We start from the raw sequence: 17,745 nt of genomic DNA on the forward strand, positions 1-17,745 counted from the left end.
ACATTTTTGGGCTATCTCTTACATTCAGATCCTGACAATGAGTGTTCCTGCATACATAGATATAGATAATATTCACATGGAAGTATGACATTCATAGTCTACATGCCATTAAATAAGATAATATATATTTAGGCTTCATGCTGCAGTAGGTCATCAGTGAGAAGTTCAATAATCAAAGTCATATTTAATACTAAATGTATGCGATTAGCAGGATATGACCCATGCATGGTCTCCAAGACAAAATATTCTAAATAATATCTATTGATAATGTGCCGGTAACGTTAACAGCTAGGGCACAGGTCTGCTGTGTGAGGGTCATGCACTCATTAAAGACCAAACTACTCTTTATTGTGTAATCACCATAAACGATCAAAAGGGAATCTTTCCCATGATGCACCCTTCCTCCTTCATGGCAAATACCTATTCACAAAAAATGTACACACACACACACACACACTAGGATGTACACAACTATCCACAGAGAAAAGAGCAAATACATGCACCCACAACCAAAGAACTAAACATGTATCAAACCACAAACACAAGAAGCGACAAGACAGTAAAACAAAATGCATAATTTAAAAAAGAACGTAAAATACAATTACTTCATATTTATTCATTTTATTTGTACGTTTGTCCAATTGTGCCCAATTTTCTTTGCTTTGTGCCACACATGTTGTTTGGGGAAATAAAAGTGAATTATTGCTTCATTAATTTATCCTAAAAAATGATCCAAAACCACAAGATATAACATTCTATTTTATTGCATTTTAGTACACAAAACATTTATGATGCACAGTCTATCAAATAAACTTTTTTGTTTCATTTCATTTCATGTTTTTTAACAAAACAAAACAATTTCAGAGGGGGGAAAAAGTGCTTTACAGGGATTTAACATCTCAATAAATACAAGGACATTGAGGTCTTGTTGGATCCTGTTCTTCACACAATGGTCATGGCACTAAAATACAGATGCACACTCTCTACCCCTTCCAATACACACACACACACACACACACACACACACACACACACACACACACACACACACACACACACACACACACACACACACAGAAACACACACATGTACAACCCTAATCTGTCTCATGTTGTCCATATTGTACCAATACACCAACACATTATTTCTCTCTTTGTGTGAAAGACACACATGCAGAGGCTGAACAAGCAACCTTAGAAATTATAAATTAGTGACAATACACTTGTTTGAAAATATGAAAATATGTAACTTGTAACATGTCAGATTTTGTAGGTATGTTTAGAAGTATGCTCATCTTAGACTTCCCCCTGTTTCTCTGTCACTTTAAAGAAATGTTTAAAATCTGTTAGCTCCTGCTTCTTTTAATGTTTCAGCCATCATTTAATAATACACAAGCCCAGACATTGTGTTTTATGGTTTTCCTTCACGATCAACAGTCAAGATGCTGTCTGTGGCCATATTTTGTGATTTTCTACCAATGGAAGATTTAAAATCCTCGTAATTTGCTCTACACAATAAAATAAAATAAAAATCCAAATCTTTGTTTAGTGATGAATTACAGGCTGGAATATTGATTAGCTGATTCACTGCTCACTACAGTTTCTTTTAATAATGGAAAAGATAAGGCACACAACATTTTAATTCTTTGACAAAAATCTAATTCTACACCTCATTTCAGTGGAAAATTGATCAAAAATGTATCTGGGAAGTTTCTGGTTTTTTTCAATGTCACTATGTCATTGCTAAAGAAAATATTTCAACAGTCAACATATTTCATTTACATGCAGGTTTCCTTCATGGTTGCTTAGAGAGAAAAGAAGGAGGAGTCTTACCTCTAATGTGGTCTAGTGTGTATGCCTGGCCCTTGGGCCACAATGACAGTCCCCCTTACATTTTCCCCTTTTTGTTTATCTTCAGTATTCTGACAGCACTCAAGAGGCGTCAGTCCTACTTCCTTGGTCAGTTTCATCCCTCAAAACTCCCTCCCCCTTCAAGTCAGAGGGTGGATGAGTAGCGTGGAGGATGCTGTAAATGTGAAGCTAAATGGGTCCTTTAGGTGGTGTAAAATAGTCAGTGAGTTCCTGCTCATGATAAATGCTTCACGCTCATTTTTGACAGAGTGGCTGCAGGTGGGATATTCCTGTCCTCAGTGTGTCTTAGTTTTTCCTCTTTCTTCCATGTCTTTTTCTGTTTCCGAGTGGGTAGGGCTCCTGAAAGATGTGTCTTTTCTCCATGCTGATTCCTGCATGACCTCCGGGTCAGGTCTGCAGACGTCAGTGATGGGAGATCAAGGGTTAGGAGCTGGAGGTTTAGGGGTTGTAAGGGTCATAGTGTAGCGCTAGCGGCTGAGGGGGAGCTGGGGCAGCGACATGGCCTGGTGAGGGAGACTCTGAGAGGTCAGCACGGAGAAGGGATGACCTGGAGGGCACACAAAAAACATACAAAAATAATGAAATAAAGAATAATCTGCTTTACAAAAAACCCTAATAGTCATTGAATGTACTAACAAAAAGCTGAAAGGTTAATGTGCCTCTTTTCCGCACAAAAGTAAACTACAACTTACTGTCGATGTACCCGTGAAGGGCCACCATGCGCGCACGCTCAGGACTGCCAAAGGGGGAGTAATGCAGCTCATCGGGCAGGGACGAGGGTATCCTGGACTGGGGATGACCTTGGGGAGCCCCACTGTGCTGGGGCGTGTGCTTTTTGTGTCTTGCTCTGCAGTTTTGAAACCACACCTATGAAAACGCAATGTAACCAGACATCATGTAGCTATATTCTTACAATAGAATATGTTGATTTATTTCAAAAGTACATTTTTAAAAATCATAAATGACAGACAAACAACTTCAAAACTGTGAAAATATATTTAGCAATATGAGTGTGCATAGCTGAATATTTTATAATATACTGACACTTATACATACATATATATACATAATCTGACCTTTTCTCATTGTATGGCTGGATCAAGTTGTAGGTGTTTTTATGTTGCTGAATTATGCTATTTCAATACATACATCTACAACCATAGCACATGTAGATTCATTAAGAGTGTGGATTTATGTGTACTGACCTGTATAACTCTCCTGCTGAGGCCTGTCATGTCGGCTAGTTTCTGTAGCGTCTGTGCATCTGGATTGTTGTCCTGGGCAAACTGAGCCTGCATGATCTGCATATTGAGGCAAAACATTAGCATAAAGATCAAATGCTGCGGAAACCCGATTATTACAGCGTTCATTAAGTTAAAATGTAGTTCAAATGTGGTGAGAGTGCTGCACATTTTACAAAATAAGCTGCAAATTGTATTAGAAAGACATTGGTTTTAGGCTGAGATTGGGGTGATGTGTTTGTCTGACCTGTAGCTGTTCTGCAGTGAAGGATGTCCGTGCCCTTTTGGCCGGTTTGGGCTGACTGTCTTGTTCTGTTGGAACTGCTCCTTCTAACGTGATACCATTGCCTGAAAAACACAGTGGCAGACATGTGAGATGACAGACAAATGTGTTGAATAACAATCTAAAATGACCAAGATAGTTCCAGGAGATTTATTTGAACCAGAGGATTTGGACTCTGTATCATAAAGGAATTTTTTCCTCAGTTGGGACCCAAATTTGAGGGTCTTGAGCTCTTGTAACATGACCCACTAATCCACTCATTATGTGGGAATCCATCAGAACCACTGAGAAATCAGAAAGTAGCAGGTCAGAAACATTAAATCATCAATAATACAAAATAAATTAAAAAGTAAATTGTACAAAGATAAATTATGCAGTGATTATTTTTGGAGGTGCTCACAAAACAATATGAAATATATTCAAATGCAAAAATCCAGACAACCTCTGTTTTGGGAGGACTCTTGAGCAAACATCTGGACAGCCGCAGAGAACCATTGCAGTAAATTTGCCAGAACCACAACTCACCACTCTCAGCCGCACGCTTGAGGTTCTCCACCATGGTGTCGTAGTGGATCCTACACAGGACCTTCTCCTCCACCAAGCCAAACTCCTCTCCCGTGGACAACTGCCTCTTACATGAGTAGCACGCAAAACATGCCAAGTGGTATGCATTTCCCCTTGCACGGCGCACCCAGTCGCTGGCGTATATCTGCCGCCCACAGCGGGCACACTTAGTACCAAACCTACTGTGAGGGAGAGAAAAAGAGAACAGGGGCAGAGGAGGAGAAGCAGGAGAGAGAAACAGAATGAGGAATTAGTGATTCGTACATGGGGTAAAAGCAACATTTCGGTAGAGAAAATTGCAGTGGTAGATGATCTTTTAAATCTTATCTCAAGGCCATTTCCAGAGAGTACACACAGAGAATTAAACATACACAGACGTCCTTTTCTTTGAGAATATTTTGAGAGAGCTGAAGTTGAAAATAAGTGTTTTTAAACTTTTGGCAGGACTCAAAGGGTTTAAGGAAGAAACCTTGGATGAGGATATGGCCTTCGGAAAAGACTCCCGAATGCGACTGCAAACTGAGCCTTGAATGCAAACAAACCAACACCTGCAATTTCCTGGCTGATGCATGAAGGCCCTGACATATGCACACGCTCGCACACACAAACACAGACACGCACACACACCAGGGAACACACCAACACACATGTAAACCGGGGTGGTTTTACATACAGTGGAAGATGAAGAAAGACTGGATGACATCACTCTAGATCGCCCTGCTGTAACTGATAGCAACAGTGAGGTCAGGCCATATATAAACCTAAACCACCTGACTTACTGTTCAGAATGGGTGGGTGGTGTGGGGGGTTGAGGGGCACAGAGGGAGACGATGAAAGATAAATGGACAGAAAGTTATGGAAAAAGAGAGTTAAGTCAGCAAATGCTTTAAGACAATTCCTCATGAGGTCAAAACAAGATAATAATGACCAGAAAATCAACATGTTCTCGTCATTTGAAATATCTGAATGTGACTGAGGACAGAATGAGACAAATACAAGGGTATAAGAGCTTAAAGGCAGAGACAAAGTAAAGGCTGCCATAGTTGTATTTACCTTAACATTCATAATCTCTCAGAGATAAGTGTGTGAGGTGTATGAAAGTTATTTTATTCTTAAAGGATAAAGCTGGTGTTATTCTTTCTTTTCCTTACTGTCAACTAATCCCATGAAAAGATCAAAACCAATAATGTGTTAGCCCCTCTCTCAATATTTTTTGACTTTCCTGCCCTGCCTGTGATACTCAGACCCAATCCCATTAACTCCTATTGAAAATGTAAATCTTTTAAAACAAATATATAGTTTAATCTTTTAAAAAATGCTGAGTAGTTTCCTAAAACAGCTGGGCACTGTAATTTTTCACAAATATTATTCAAACAAGAGTGAATAATGCATTTGATGGGGACTATTTTCAGCGGCGGATTAATACACATTCAGTGTTTTAGCAAATATTTATAGCAGCAGAACGGCGAAGAACTGAGTCAAAATAAGCTACAGTGCCCATGTTCATCATAATGAAAATACATGTCACTCAAGAGACATGTGCAACAGTGTGGCTCACCGATGTGTTTTTAATAATAGTACAACAATGGAGGTCTGTGGCAGAGAGGAATAAGCCATATCAGGCTTCGTTTACACAGATAATACTTAATTTTGGTATTTTAATGGGATTTGTTGAAAATACGAAAAATATAGAATATTACCAGCCTTATCCTTTAACTGAGATAGAGTTCACTGAGCAGCTGGCACTGTGGAGTATCCAAAAAAAACTCCAATTTAATACAACTGAAATATTATACAAATTTCCTGTTTTACACCAGAATCAAAAGAGATTAAGCACCTCATTTAAAGAGCACATTATGGGTTTAATGGGTATAAATGCTTTAGGTTTGAGATGGTCATGGTTAGGTTAAGGGCCATTGTTGGGGTCAGCAGCTGCCAATTCTGGTGAAGGAGGCAGGATTTGTTAGCAGCCTGCGAGAAAATGCTGCCTCAAGGGTAAAACTGGGGGCAAGAAGAATAACGGTGAACTGTACAGCCTGGTTTTAGCTCAAATTAGAAACATTTCCATATTGATGGGATTGTCTTATTTCAGCAGGAAAGCAGAGATAAAGAGAAAACTCATACAAGCGCAGCATCACAAACATGAGCCAAGAGCAGTCGATAGTTGAAAGGTAAGAAGGAGGCAAGAACTGGTGAGGGGAGGATGAAAAGAGTAGACATGGAGAGAGGAAGTAAGTGGCTGAGGGAAATAGCAAAGCAAAGAGCGTCGATGGCAGAGAGAGAGAGCAGGGGGACGGAGAGCACGAGGGTTGCCAAGTGAGTGGGTTTGGCAGCGCATCAGTGCACTCAAGTCCACTCTATCTGGGATGAAAGCATACTATAGCCCTGACATCTCACAAACTCGTACCCCTCCTCATGTATATGAGCTTGTTGGCTAGAAGTTCCATTTTCATGCATGTAGTATGGTAGAGAATATTTATAGGTCATCATTAAATGGCTACTGTTTGAGGATCTGCCTCTTATCTGTCTGTCTATCCTCCTAGTTTTTATTATCGGTGTCAAGTAAACTATATTTTTCATTAACACAACAATGTCCAAATAAAAAAACAAGAGCATCTACATTTTACCAGGCCTGGTATCCATCATAACAAACAAATTCAGTTCAGCATTAGAGCAATGAAAACAGGGGGAAAAGTCTTTGTGGTGACCTTGAAATAAAATTAGCTGGCATAGCACTTACAGAGGGCTTAAGTTGTCACAGATATGTGCAACTTAACCAAAAAACCTCTTAAAACCCAATAAAGCCATTCCGGAGACAAATCGACTCCATGGCTTACTGTACTGTATGTGCGTATCATTTCAGATTGTTATGGAGAATTCCAGGCTGTTTCTACAGTAAAGAGAAAAACATTGTGGAACATTGTGGCTAATCTAGCATGACAGCTTGTCAGTTTCATGCTCCGAGACAGAACCCAGAAAAGCTGCAAATCATCCCTTGTTTTAACCCCCTCCTCCTACTCCTCGATCTTCATCTCCTCAGACCCCCTTTTTTTTTTTATCTCGTTTTGTCTTTGTACCAAAAACCTGGTGTTTATTTTGGAGCAATGTCAATCCTCACGGCCCCCTATATCACTCACAAGAGGGAAACTCCTACACCGCAACTCCCTTTTCCCCCCAGACCCCTCCTATTTGCTCCCCTTCTTTCATCTAATCTTTTTTTATATATAGTAATTCACCTGCTGCTGAAAGAGGGGCTTGAGGAGGTACACGTTTTTTGGATTATTTCTGATGTGCTATGAGAATACTCTAATCTCTATTAGATTTGTCCTAAGAGATTTCTTGCTTTACTGTACGGTTTTAAGATGCGAGGTTCGTGTTAGGCCTTGTACGGGAATCTAAGATAGGAAAGTGATCTAAATACTTTACAGACAACTTATTTTAACAGGTTTAACATATTATCAGGCTTTAACATATTAACCCAGCACAAAAGAAACCTTGAAATTTGTATTCTCTGTTCTTTGAGACTGCAGAAACTGTGAACACAGGCAGTTTTCTTTGTAATAACCAATCTGCTTTACAAAATTAATAATCTGTTTCATTGCTTTGACTGAGCAGTCTTTATTTAAATGTGTAGCATTGTGTGACAGATGTCTTATTATAATTTAAATTCATTCAGATCTTAATAAAACTCAAATCACTCTCTCTGTAGCTGTTACTCATCTTTGTTGCTATGGAGACCTAATCAGCTAACCAGAGGTGGGTTGATGAATAATTATTATTACAATACACACACACACACACACACACACACACGCATACATAAAGAGACATGTACACATGCACACATGCACACATCTCACCCACAAAGTTCCCTGCATACATGGACTCTGGTTACACTGTCAGTATCACAGGGTGCCCCTGATTAGTGCAGCAATGCAACTTCCTGTGTGGCCTGCAGCTCACTGACGAGGATGATGTTTCTACCGAGCGAGGCGGGGGGGGGATCAGAGGAGGAGGTTGATAAAGAAATGGTTTGCGTGTGTCGGTGTGTGTGTGTGTGAGCAAGCCCCTGAGGCCTGACGTAGGTTTGAGAGGCACAGCACGGGCTCTGTCCTGCGGCCCCCTATCCTGACATACACACACCACCTTCACCCCCCCATACATACACATACACACACACACACACACACACACACACACACACACACACACACACACACACACACACACACACACGTATATGGAGGGAAACCCACTCTGATTTCCTGCTATTACACCCCATTAAAGCAGCTGTCAGTCCAAAGCCAGATGAGAGGCTGACACAGATGAGGAAATGTCTCCAGAGGTTTGAAACCAGCCCAGAGGATCTGGACTCGCAGTGGTGTTTAGCCTAGTTTAAATCTGGCCTAAACCCAGATTACAGTTTATATTTACAGAGGTAACCATTGTACAGGCCCCAGCCCCGCAGCAAAGCTTCACTGTTACTGCAAGATTTTGTAAATAATGTCTCGTTTTCTAGTGTGACTTCCAAGGAAATCTAATCTGAACCTATAAATATTATTATGCAAATTAGGATTTTTCTCCACAAAATGTCTAACAGTTTGACCTTCAGTATATCCAGACTATCAAATCAAATTTAATATCTCTTTGCTTGTCATTCCTATCTTTAGAGTCACTCTACACAGCAGATAGTGTACAGTTATTCCACTGATAGGAGTGAAACTGTATTGAATGCTGTGTTTTTGTTTTATAGTCAGGATCTGAACCTTTGAAACTAATAAATGACTAGTTTTACATCTTGTGAAGGTGGCTGAAAGTTTTGACGTATGAAAAGTCCATGCATAAACAACCAACTGTGGTTGTACCATTCATCAATAGATCTAAAACATTTTAGAAAAGCAACTAAGTACATGCCTATTCTGCTTCACAAATGCAGAGAGCAGTAGCTACACATCCATTAATATATTAATAAATTAATATATAGATAGATAGAAATGTGTGATTTAAATGTAGCTTAACTACACTAAATCACATGAATTTCCCTGGAGTCAGAGGCTCAGATTGTAGTCACTGCTACTCTGCTAAGCTAGGCTAGTTAGATTCATCTGGTATTACCTTTTTTCTCCATTATGATAAGATGTAGGTACTGCCTCATTTATGTGATATAACAAATTCACTTACTAAGATGTTGGAGCACCAAAATAGATTTTTCAATTACAGGAAACAGGCAGCCTAGGCTAAGGAAGTGGGGGTAAATTTGTTTTAGCTAAGGCTAGCTGCTGCTCACCAGCTAGCATGAGTTAGCTGGAGTGCAATCACGTTGTTATAAATTTAACATGTTGTTTTGTTTAGAAAATTACGCATTTATATGGCAAAATAATTTTCATATTGTAAAACCTTTGTCAAACAGTCAGATTCTGGTCTTAACTCAAATTCAATCACATATGTTCTTACTGAGTTTTGGCTTTATTTGACGGTAAGTTACAGGCTACAGCAGAGATTCACAAAGTTTATGACACTACAACTATGACAACTGCAAGAGTTTAATTGTGAAAGCTGTTCAGGTTTAAGTTTTTTTTGTTTTTGTGTATTTTCTTTATTAACAAGAACACTGGTTGACATAAAACTGCTGTATGAATTTGTGTAGTCTGTACTGTGTCTTTAATATAGAGTAATCCTTTGGAAATTCATGGTGAAATTTCTAATCCTCATCCTCGTGGGTCAACAACTAGTGTGAACCCATTTATCGCTTCTATATTCAGGCAGGCTTTTTAATCACAATTACTGTATTTCATATAATTACAGTGTAGGATTTCTCTGATGAGCATATATGTGACCCAGTGTCAACTACATCTGTACTGCTCATTACCATTTTCTAATGCTCTGACATATTTTGAATCCACTCTGCATGTTTAATACTGGCTCACAGTCCAGGGAGCGGTGTTGAGGACAAGAGGGGTGAACGGTGAAGGAGCATTTAAATGGAGACGGGTCAGGTAAAATATTATTATGATGTGCCGAGCAAACACAAAAATCTCCTTTTTGTGAGCAATGAGCAAAATGATTGGCAGCTGCTGGACATGCATAAATAAACAGATCTCAGTGTATGTTTATGTGTGTATGGCTGTGTCAGCGTGCAAGTGTGTGTACGTTCTTTTGAGTTGTAAAAGGAGGCAATGTGTACAGTGCATTTTTGCTAATATGTGCATGTAAATGTTCCATATTAATGTTTTCATAAGTGTGTGTCCATGTGTAAGTGTGCACATATCTGTCTTAGTGTGTGCGTGTGTGTGTTTTTAGTTTGGATAGGAGTCACATTCAGATCAGAAACATGCTGACCAGGCACTCGCGGCGGTCTAATTGCTGGTCTGGTGGCCTGAGGGTCTGGACGACTAATTGCTGGTGATTATAAACCTCAGAGCGGTGGCTTGGTGTCAGGTTTCGATCACACAAACACCAAAGCTCACTCACAGGTCCAAGCACTCACACGTGCGCACACACACACGCACACACAAACTGATGTGCACAAACGGGCATGTGTGTCCATACAATATATACGCCATGCTTCAGGCTAGAGCTAGAGAATTGTACTATATGCTGTTCCTGGTGTGAACCCCATTTAACCTCAGATACCACACACACACACTTTCATATCTTCCAAGCACTTTTAAAGATTCACACACAGTGAAAAAAGTGAATTAAAAAAATCTGAGTAAAAACATCAGTCAACCAACACATATTCCACCTCTGCTGCATGTTAACACAAGTACAGTACGTAGGCAATGAATGCAACTGATGGTAAATTCAACATTGAATTACAATAAATCTACATACCCTCTCTCTCTCTCTCTCTCTCTCTCTCTCTCTCTCTCTCTAACAACACACTGCATTTTCCCCAGTGTGTGTGTGTGTGTGTCTGTATGTCTGCATCACTATCTTTATTTGTTTATTTATTGTATCGCTGTCTTTCGATCTTGCATGAAAATAATAAAATTGTCGACAGATAGATAGACAGGGTGTGAGATAGTGTGGGATTGATGGATTGGAAAATAGACTGACTGATTGTAAATGTCTCACAATAGTATTGTTATTTATTGCACTTGAGTCTGAAGACAAAATGAATTTTATTTGTTTTGTTTTTTTAATTCTCTGAAAAGTAATTACAAAAGGATGTGATATGTTGGATTTTATATATATATATATATATATATATATATATATATATATATACCGTTTATTTTCACAGTTTACTTGATGCGCACTAGGTCATCCATGTACAGTAGAAATAGAGTAGAATACAAAGAATAGAATAGTATTTAGGCATTTTTCTCTCTGCTGTATGATTTTCCGTAGCACTTAACGCTTTGTTTGCCTGAAGGGACCGACTAAACCCAGATAGCTGCACACTCAAACGACCATTTCCACGTGTCCCCTGATAAAACCGGTGCACTAACTGTGTGTTGATAAGTTAAAGACTGCGATAACTGCTGTGTCCTGGAAACTATACGGCTCCAGGGCCCGTCTGATCGGACCTCGTTCACGGGAAATGAATCACTAAAATAATCCAATGTAATTTCAATGCGCCACAAAATCTGACATGATCTGAGCGGTAGACGTTGGTGAAACGTGGTCAAAAACATCCTCCCCCCAAAACATAGCCTATATAACCTCCAAAAACTACAATACTCCCTTTTGAGCTTTTTAAGATAAAGCACAGAATTTTCCAAAATATTAGTCTGGTAGGCTAGATATTATTTTTCTTTTTGTAGCTAGTGGAAATGTTGTGTTTTGGATAGCCATAATAAAACTGTGGATCTTTCAGCCACGCACTATAGTTAAAGACTTTTATTTTGTTACAGACTTTGAGAGTTTTTGAAAAGGTCTTTCACATGAGGCAACCCGCATCCATCTCAAAGGAAGTGTGTGTGTGTGTGTGTGTGTGTGTGTGTGTGTGAGAGAGAGAGAGAGAGAGAGAGAGAGAGAGAGAGAGAGAGAGAGAGAGAGAGAGAGAGCGGTGCAGAAGAGGCGAGGGAGGCCTGTGTTGGCGTGGTATTTTGAAAACACGGTCTTAAACTTACCCTACCTGAAATAATCCATTTTACAGAAGATCTCTTTGTTTTTGATGTAGCAGCTGCTGTGCTGACGTAGCGACGTCCTGCAGACAGAACACTCCAGACAGCGCACGTGCCAGATCAGGTTGTTCACCTGCAAAGAGACAACAACATCAATATGTCAAACACACACACACACACTGATGATAAATCACTACAACAGGGAGTTGTAGTGTGTGTTGCTGAAATTGTGTGTGTATGGCTATGATATTCATTATTCCTAGAAAGCTACTGTGTGATGCTCAATTATGAGCTCATAATTACGTAATAATATCATAATATATTATTACCTAATGCCAACACAAACATATCATTTCCATAGCTAACAGTGATGCTTAGTATGTTCTGATATAACAACAGGATATTTCTTTAGCCTATAATATTCCTAAATTGACTTGTGATTTAGAAAATATTGGTATCACACCTACTTAAATCATTATCCTATAATAAAGGTAGTCTAATATTGCTGCTGAAATGCATGAGTAACCCAGCGACAGATAGATACTCGGTTACACAAGCATATTTAAAAATATCGAACCCTTAAGCATCCTGCGTGGGCCCTAACTAATATTTTCTGTTCAGTATATTCGTTCAATAGCAATTATGATGGCCTTTTAGCCAAACGGAAGAAAACCAAATCTGTAATAATGACGTTAATTTGAACGTTTACAGATAGCAAATTAATCAAAATCTTTTACATGACTTGAATTAAAATTGTGATCATGAGGGCTGTCTTGTAAAACTACGAGACAAAATCACGTTACACTCGTGCTTTAAAAAAGATGTCACTTTCATCTACCAAAGAATTTAATTTATTTGAACTATTTTACGACTTTAAGATCCGTATATTGATTTATTTACATAGACCACATTTATTTACAGCATCGGCCAGTGTGAAATATTTTACACAAGAGAAAGAGGGCTAACTACTTTTTTAAACAGGACAAGACTGACATTAATAAATATTTAAAAATGTATTATGTAAGAGCATGCATTATCAATTGTATCTATTTTAAAAAATAAATTTATAGTTTAAAAATTACTAAATATTTTTCAGAATGTTTTTTTTTCAGTCAGTTGAATAAAAAGATTTAAAAGATTATTTCAGATAATATCCTAATAGCCCTGGACTTCAACAGCAAAAAATACACTGAATCTTAAAAAAGAAAATATGCTTCTATTTATTTAGCCTCAAATTAAATATTTGGAATAAAATAACTGTCATAATATTTCTTATCCAAACAATGTTTCCCATTACGTCATCTGTTCTGCAGACAGAGATCAAAATAGAGTCAGATAATGGACTAATGAGCTTCTCACTTCCTGACAAACACACCCATTTGCGCGCGAGTAAGAAGCAACGGCTTTGGTTGGAAGCACGCGAGCGCACGCGACAAGACAGGGCGTGTGGACAGCGGGGCTGTAAATCAGCAAAAACCAAAACATCCCTGTTGTGCCTGCGGTCTCCCAAACACCGTCTGTTGCTCTATTTTTGATTTCTAAAATTTTACGGTGCAGATAACATCGGTTAAATTTAGAAACAGTTAATGTATCTAAGGGTCTCGGCATTTTGCACTTTAATACAACTACAGAAAAAATATTAAATGAGTTAAACGTATTACAATGTGTGTCTGTAGGCCCTCTTCAGTTATGAAGTTGTTTCTTTATTCTTATAGAGTGTAAAGGCGACAGTAAGGACGCCTAAAGTTCAGTCCAGGCCTTCTGTTCATTCCAGTATCAGCGCAAAAACACAGCAGACCTGTCCAAACCAAAACAGGACCAGGGTCAACATGGCACCCTCCTTCACTCGCTTGCTGGTCTTGTGTAGCTATTTGTTGTCTATGTTAATGCCGGTGTAAAAAAATAAATAAATAAAAAGAGTAAACAAATAAACAAGACGCCCCCAGAAGAAAATAATTTCTGGTCTGAGCACACGGGCAGTTTTAGTCGGAGGGTATATGGTCGGCCTCTCACCTTCAGCAAGTATCTGTCCAGGATCTCCTGACCGCAGCTGGCGCACACGTTCTTCCCGGTGGACTGCACCGAGCTGGTGGTGGAGGTCGGCGAGCACACGGAGGGGGTGGACGGCGTGCTGGGGGACGAGCGAGTGTCCTCCCGCTCCATGTTGGACCGCTGAGATTCCCCGTCCGAGTGAGACTGCAAGAGGGCATCAGCACAGCTCAGTAACACACAGAATAATCCTCATCCCCACAGTGCCAATTTGCACATGTCGCCATTTTCACGATGTAGTCTGCAGCAATGCGCGCATAATTCACAAATGTCAAATATATGTTTGCATGAATCCTAACTATAATTCCACATGCACTGGATGCGCACGGGCCAAACGGCCAACTACTGCGCGCGATAGGCGCACTGAAAGATCCAGACATTTTCAAAGCATAAATAGGCAATAAAGCTCTCACCATTGGCGTGTGTTTAGAGTCCACACTGCAGCGCGAGGCTCCCGGTGTACTCTGATGCTCGGTAGAGATCACCTATAAGACAACGTTCAGTAAACGGCAAGTCTTCATCACTTTCCCCGTCTCATCTTCAGCAGAGAAATCCTCGGGAGACATTTGCAGACAGCTCTTCAGGGCTACTCCTATATAAAGTAGTCCTGACAATAAGCCCCGGTTAAAACTGTTAAAAGGGCCCCCGCAACAAAAGGCAGATTTTAATGAAGCTATTTCAATTTGGATTGATTTTTCCCTTCCCCTTAACCCATGCCTCTCAGAATAATAGTATTTTCTTCGCAATCCAGGACACGAGAGTGGAGGGGGGAAAAACTACCTGTAATTACAAATAGCTTGAAACGCTGTGGATAAGAGGGACCCGGAGTGTCAATTTCAACTGTCAATCAGAAAAAGGCAACGGGTCACCCAAAGAATTGCAAATTTGATTTTTAATGGCTGTAATTAAAATCCAATTCTTCTCAGGCGAATTGGCAGCGCTCGAGAGGCTCGCGGACCGCAAATCACGCTATTCATAACAGAGAGGCGCGTGCCTCTTCACAGCGGCTGGCGCGTGCAGCTGATCTCAGTACACAAGCAGTGATTCTTGTGACATCACAGAGAGACAAAAACAAAACTCACACACGATGCTGCGGGCTGCAAATAAACTGCGCGTTTTCGCAGCAGCAGATAGATCCACTGAACGTTCAAGAAAGAAGATAAAACAAGTTGGTAAATCAAAATGATTTCACGTTGAGGCTACTTATTGCATCTTTATACCACATAGCACCAGTTGTACGTCATCACATAAAAACGCTAATTCAGTTTAAGCCAAATAGTGAAGGCCCAAACAGTGCATAAGTGGGGTACCTCTCCAGTTTGAACCTTTAACGCACAAAGTTGAAGCTCAGCCGTTTCCAAAGTAGTACCTGCTTCGTGGGAATTCCTTCGGACAGAATCTTATTTCCCTCTGAAAGAGGGGACAAAACTTCATTTTTCCAGTACATGAACCCCTGGAGTCTCACAGCGTACAATGTCTTCAAACTCGATGCGTGCAATCAGGAGCAGATTCGGCGATGGGCGTCAGAACTTGTACCATCCGTACCATGCATGGATTCGGGTGTAAGTGGCGCACAGTTTTGTTTTTAAACGCAAAATGCTTTCTCTCTTTAAAAAGCTGCTGTGCGCGACGATCTGACTGCCACTGACACAAACAAAGTTATGAAGCTATGCAGAGGCGAGGAGTTGCTTGTTGCTCCGCAGAGAGCCTTATTTAGAACAGAAGATTTCTTCCTTTCCCAGTTTCCCCCTCTCTCCACTTTTGGGAAGGAGTCTGACTACAGGAAGTGAATCAAATTGAGGGGCTGGCAGCTTTTACTCCAAGGCTTCATAGGTGCAGGGGAGACTGCAGGGCTGCAAAGTCGACGAGAGCGCAACAAGCAGAGAACCAGAGTGTCTCCGCAGAGCTGTAGTGAAAGTTTGCGCGACTCTCTGGCCTGCCTTATAGTTAAAGAAGGGGGAGGGTGAAGAAAGAGTTTCATATGCGTGAGAAGGGTGGACACACTTTGGAACAGTTATGACAGAAACTTACTCAAACTCTGGTGGCGTATGTTTGATATCTCAGGCATTTATAGCGGCTGCCAGAGAAAAAAAATACCCAATGTAAATTATAGTTATTTATATAATTGCCATTTATTTGCTACCAGAAATATACAACTACAACTGACGTATAGGCTGTAAAGCAATAATTAACCTACGTAGGCTACTCGGGCATATAAATAGACCTTTTTATATACAGCGTCAATAGAGTATGTTGCTTTATTCAGGCTCAACGGTCTAGAACAGAAAAATGATGATGTCTCAAAATACATAAGAATCATAATGCATTTATTCAAATTGCACAGACTAAAATAGGCTATAATTTAATTAATTTCAATGGTGTAATCATATGTATTCTCCTCGCTCCCACGTATTTTAATGCCCACTATCCTCTTGATTTAAAGCTTCGTTTTTTATTTTTAAAAAATCGTTTTTTGTTTTCGTTATTACAATAATTTAATACAAATATTTAAATTCCGTGTGCTGTGTAAAACACATAAACGTACGGTTAACAAATGCATAATTGGGATTTGAAGGACAGAAAAACTAAAAAAATAACCACACAGTACGACTTAGGGATTTTAAAAAGTTAGGGTTGTATTTCTGTATTTTAATCCATATAGGTTTATCTTTAATTTTGCACACAATTGTTTTAGGCTATATAACCCCCCAACACCCAAAACAATTATGAAAAAGGAGAGTTTATTTTATGCAAACAGAAGAGGAGCTGATGCAGATGAAACAAAATGCTCACAAGAACTCACGGAGTCATTTAACGAAAGGGAAGCCTGATAATTACAGGATATGTATGAGCCCACACACCGTCTTAGATCGACGTGTCAATCAGCAAGAATCCCACAATTATCTGTAAATCTATAGCTCAGAAATGATCCCATCAAAATAAACCGAAACTAAGAAACCTCTTCATCATTCCAGATGAGAAATTAATTTTAAATATTTAATCAATTAAAAATACAGCCTATTTTATAGAGAAATACACGAAGAAATCATTAATGTGATCTAATAGCCATCATAAATATTCTGCAGTCGGGTGAGCGATTTTACAACAACAAAGACATTAAAAAACGGCTGGCTGATGTCAAGAGGTAGGATTAGATTTTTTTTCGGTGCGAAATGATACTCTTTCATTCCATCTTGTACAATTAGTCCGCCGATATCCATCCCTGCTGCAATGTTATCTAGCCTAATGTGAGAGTTAAATATTCTTGGTAAACTTTTAAAAACATTGGCTCTGCAAAGGAACTTTGGTTGGCAAATTCATTCTTCACGTAAACACATTCAGACTATAATTTCACCAACATATTTTGTCTCTTTGAAAAGGGGTTTTTATAACCTCACACTGTATGTCACATCTGCAGGAAAACACAACTCAGATCACATCAGAACTATTGTGCTCCATTATGACAACACATAGAAATCAATAACAAACTTTACATGTTAAAACAATGTTTCCACATTAAACCCATATGCAAAAGGCCCTCAAAATATTAAAAGGATTCGCAGCAACTTTTGGTAGACAGCACAAAACTGAATAAAACAGTCAATATCCACTATGTCAGGGGGAAAAAAAGAAAATTGGGCCTCAAAATATAATGCTGTAATAA

At 39.4% G+C, this 17,745-nt stretch overlaps 1 protein-coding gene across 3 annotated transcripts; it reads right to left on the minus strand.

Moving 5' to 3' along the window:
* Positions 1 to 605: 605 nt before the first annotated feature.
* lhx6a (LIM homeobox 6a) lies at positions 606 to 16,719 on the minus strand. 3 transcript variants are annotated; one of them, XR_006375605.1, is made up of 9 exons: positions 15,451 to 16,719; positions 14,495 to 14,566; positions 14,046 to 14,228; positions 12,044 to 12,165; positions 3,922 to 4,142; positions 3,361 to 3,461; positions 3,078 to 3,173; positions 2,565 to 2,719; positions 606 to 2,419 (listed from the first exon to the last, which is right to left on the minus strand). XR_006375605.1 is itself a non-coding variant. In XM_044175240.1 (9 exons), exons 1-9 carry the CDS (start codon positions 15,526 to 15,528, stop codon positions 2,340 to 2,342), a joined length of 1,125 nt encoding a protein of 374 aa, XP_044031175.1. In that variant the 5' UTR covers positions 15,529 to 16,719; the 3' UTR covers positions 606 to 2,339. The 3 variants fall into 3 exon arrangements, 2 of the variants coding, with proteins under 2 accessions (XP_044031175.1, XP_044031174.1); XM_044175240.1 differs by having other exon boundaries at positions 2,565 to 2,739; positions 3,922 to 4,139; XM_044175239.1 differs by having other exon boundaries at positions 2,565 to 2,739.
* Between the last annotated feature and the right edge of the window lie 1,026 nt (positions 16,720 to 17,745).

This window comes from Siniperca chuatsi, linkage group LG18 (assembly GCF_020085105.1).
Source record: "Siniperca chuatsi isolate FFG_IHB_CAS linkage group LG18, ASM2008510v1, whole genome shotgun sequence".
Lineage (NCBI taxonomy): Eukaryota > Metazoa > Chordata > Actinopteri > Centrarchiformes > Sinipercidae > Siniperca > Siniperca chuatsi.